This window comes from Palaemon carinicauda, chromosome 4 (genome assembly GCF_036898095.1).
Source record: "Palaemon carinicauda isolate YSFRI2023 chromosome 4, ASM3689809v2, whole genome shotgun sequence".
In the NCBI taxonomy this organism is placed as follows: domain Eukaryota; kingdom Metazoa; phylum Arthropoda; class Malacostraca; order Decapoda; family Palaemonidae; genus Palaemon; species Palaemon carinicauda.
The window spans coordinates 66147931-66151145 of record NC_090728.1 but is presented as its reverse complement, the minus strand read 5'-3'; the positions used below and the strand labels follow the sequence as shown (position 1 = coordinate 66151145).

Sequence of the window (3215 nt, the reverse complement as noted above, 5' to 3'; positions counted from 1 at the left end):
CAATAGCTACGCTACTTGCATCTGTTGTCAATAAAAACGGGCGATCAAATCTAGGATATGCGAGTAAGGCAGCTTTAAAATGGTTAAAGCCCCTTTCTTCCTTTTCTCCCCAATTTATTACTTTTTGTTTCTTTAAAGCATCTAAGGGTCTCACTATCTCTCCAAAACCGCTTATGAATTTACGGTAATACCCAGCGAGCCCAAGGAACCCAGCTACATCCTTAGAGTTACGTGGCCAGGGGAAATCTGTAATAGCTGCTACTTTACTAGGGCAGGGTTGGATACCTTCTGCAGTTATTATGTGACCTAAAAATTCGACCTGTTTACAGGAAAATTTGCACTTTGTTAAATTTATTTACATACCATTACGTCACAGTGCTTCTAAAACTTTACGTATATTACTATTATGTTCTTCGGCCGTTTTCCCTGTAATCATGATATCATCTAAATAAACAAGAACATTATGACCAATTAAGGGTGACAAAACTGCCATCATTACTCTAGTAAAATGACTTGGAACATTTTTAACACCGAAAGGAAGAAAATTAAACTGAAATAATTGATCGTTAAATGCCGTTTTACATTTACTGTCTTCCTGAATGGGTATTTGATAGTATCCAGATTTGAAATTAACAGTTGTAAAATATTTGCTATCCCGTACTTTCACAAGTAATTCTTCGATTAAGGGCAAAGGGAATGCATTATCTTTAGTGATTGCATTCAATTTCCTATAATCAACACACAATCTTACCATGCCATCCTTTTTCCTAACAGCTACAATTGGAGAAGCCCAGGGGGATTCACTCTCCTCAATTATCCCTTGTTCCCTTAATTTATTAATTTCCCTTTCTATCTCTCCCTGGAAATGAATGGGTACCTTATAAGGCCTTGACCTCATCGGCTCTGCCTGCCCAGTTTCAATGCTAAAGGAAATCAATCAATCCTCCCGGGTGGCTCATTTCCAATTGCAATTACATCGGAATAATTATTGACAATATCACTAACTACAGGCTGATATTCTGACAGACATAATTTTCGTGCTTGCACAATCAATTTCTGAGTGCGTTCATCTGTGCGTGCTGGAGTTGTGGCTCCCAACATCCCATTATAAGCAATTTCACATAACTCTAATTCACACACAGAATCACTTCCTAAAATAACTCTTTTATTAGACAAATTAACTATCGTTATATCAGCTTTGTTCTCTTTAATTTCTGTCAAGCCCTCTAATATCATATGGGCCCAATTGTCATGGGGTTTAACAACTATCTTGGTTCCTTCCGCAAGAGGGTGACACGGGGTCACAGATATGCTCGTAAGGGTCAGTGGGGACAACACTTCATCTCTCTCATGTATAGCTGATACCTTACTTAAATGTCTCTCCGTGCTAACACACGCACTTACTGCCTCATGACTTTCTATCGGCAAAATGTAACCTCCTGCTTTTACTGTTATTGTATCTTTTCCCCCAAAATGCAAATTTGATTATTAGATATAAAGTCTATTCCAAGTATAGCCTCAATTCCTGGAATTCCCAAGGTAGGCAAGACAAAAAAATAATTTGTAAACTTCACAAACCCCACCTTAAACTAGACGATTGATGTATGGTTTATGTGCAGTTTATTTCCTCCTGGCGTGTCAAGAACAATGGATGCCGCTGGCTGTAGTGGATTTGAGGAGAATTTTTTTTCAATCAATGAAACACTGGCTTTCGTGTCAATCAGCACTCGGATGGATTTATCTTGCAGGTCGATCCTAACTGCTAACATTCCCAGATGGCCATTACGTGATATGGAGCACGGGTTAATGACCTCCGCTGCCATGCTGCTGCCGCCTCATCCTCTCCCTAGTGCAGTGGGGGTGAGGTCGGGGTTACCGATGGAGGTCACAGTGCCTGCTCTGTCATGTCCATCATCGCTTCCTCGGCTACTGCTTGTGATGTCATGCGGGGGGCCATCGAACTCCCTCGTCTTCCCCTTCCTGTGTTCCCTTTTCCTCGGACGTTGGGTGGGGGAGGTGTGCATGCGCCCCAGCCCGCCCGCCCTGGGCGTTTTTTGCTGGCACTCTCTAGATAAATGATCGTAGGCCTGACAAGTGTAACAGCGGGGGGATCCTTGGGTGGGGCATTCCTCTCGTCGGTGCCCCTCTCCCCCACAGTGCCAACATCTGAAGCCTCTGCTAATCTGCTGACTGCATTCCCCCTTACCTCTCTTCTGGGGTCGACTTTCTCTCATGGCTGCCAACTTCTCGGAATCGGCCCCATTATTCCCAGTCCTTTTTTCTTCTAGCAAACTGTCTAATATGTTTTGTATCGCACTCACTACGTCTACTAACGAACGATTGTCATCGAACAAATAACCACATAGATACGGGTTTACTAATCTGCGAATATGTTTACGGGCAATTGCCTTTTTATCCCCTTCTGGGAGATTGGCACTCAGGGTAGCAAACGAATCACAATCCCGTAAAATGCGAGTTGCAAAACTAAGAACAGAATCACTTTCCCGTATTTGGGGTTTGTAACTTTCTTTTAGGTCTCCCTTTCTCGCATCAGGCAATGCATACTTCTCAATTAAACGTTTTATTTCAGTAAAACTTCTTGAACTTTCTTTTGGCCAACACATTACTTCCATTGCCGGAGCATCTTTCAGCAATCTAATTATTTGAATGGCTTTTTCTCTTTCCGACCACCCATATGTGGCTACTTCAAAGTCTCTCAAAAACACTTCAATTGATTGAAAACCTTCTTTAGGGCGTTGATCATCGAAAGGCCTAACTTTTGCCTGGAGTTCTGGCAACTTTCGAACTACAATTTGCGTATCTTCACTCGGCTGTGCATGTGTACTTTCATTTGTGTGCGTTTGAACTTCATCCATGTACGTTGGATATTCTGTGCTTACACGCCGCTCCTGTTCTCGTTCAACCAACAGTCTGTTTATTAACTGTTGTAAACTATCCAACTTATTTTCCAATTCTTGCGCTCTAGTTTCCTGTCTATATTCTTCATCGGGAACGCTATATCCCACTGCTCCTTCATTCTCATCTTCAGCAGCAGCCGTGTCTGCTATGTTAGTCCTTGTGTATCTCGGTATCTTGAACTTTTATTTTACCGATTCAAAGAACAACTTCACTCAGCATATACAAAAAGACGTATTTTTTTTACACCTGACACCAATATGGCCAGGGCAGACGGATGATGAGATGTCGGCATATGG

At 42.1% G+C, this 3215-nt stretch overlaps 1 protein-coding gene across 1 annotated transcript; it reads right to left on the bottom strand.

The window, feature by feature from the left end:
- Nucleotides 1-1835: 1835 nt before the first annotated feature.
- LOC137639474 (protein lin-28 homolog A-like) lies at nucleotides 1836-2234 on the bottom strand. Its single transcript, XM_068371745.1, has one exon. The coding sequence runs from the start codon at nucleotides 2232-2234 to the stop codon at nucleotides 1836-1838; it is 399 nt and encodes a 132-aa protein (XP_068227846.1).
- Between the last annotated feature and the right edge of the window lie 981 nt (nucleotides 2235-3215).

Coding starts and splice junctions, on each gene's coding strand:
- LOC137639474 (XM_068371745.1), bottom strand. CDS start 2,234: ATGAGAGAAAGTCGACCCCAGAAGAGAGGTAAGGGGGAATGCAGTCAG.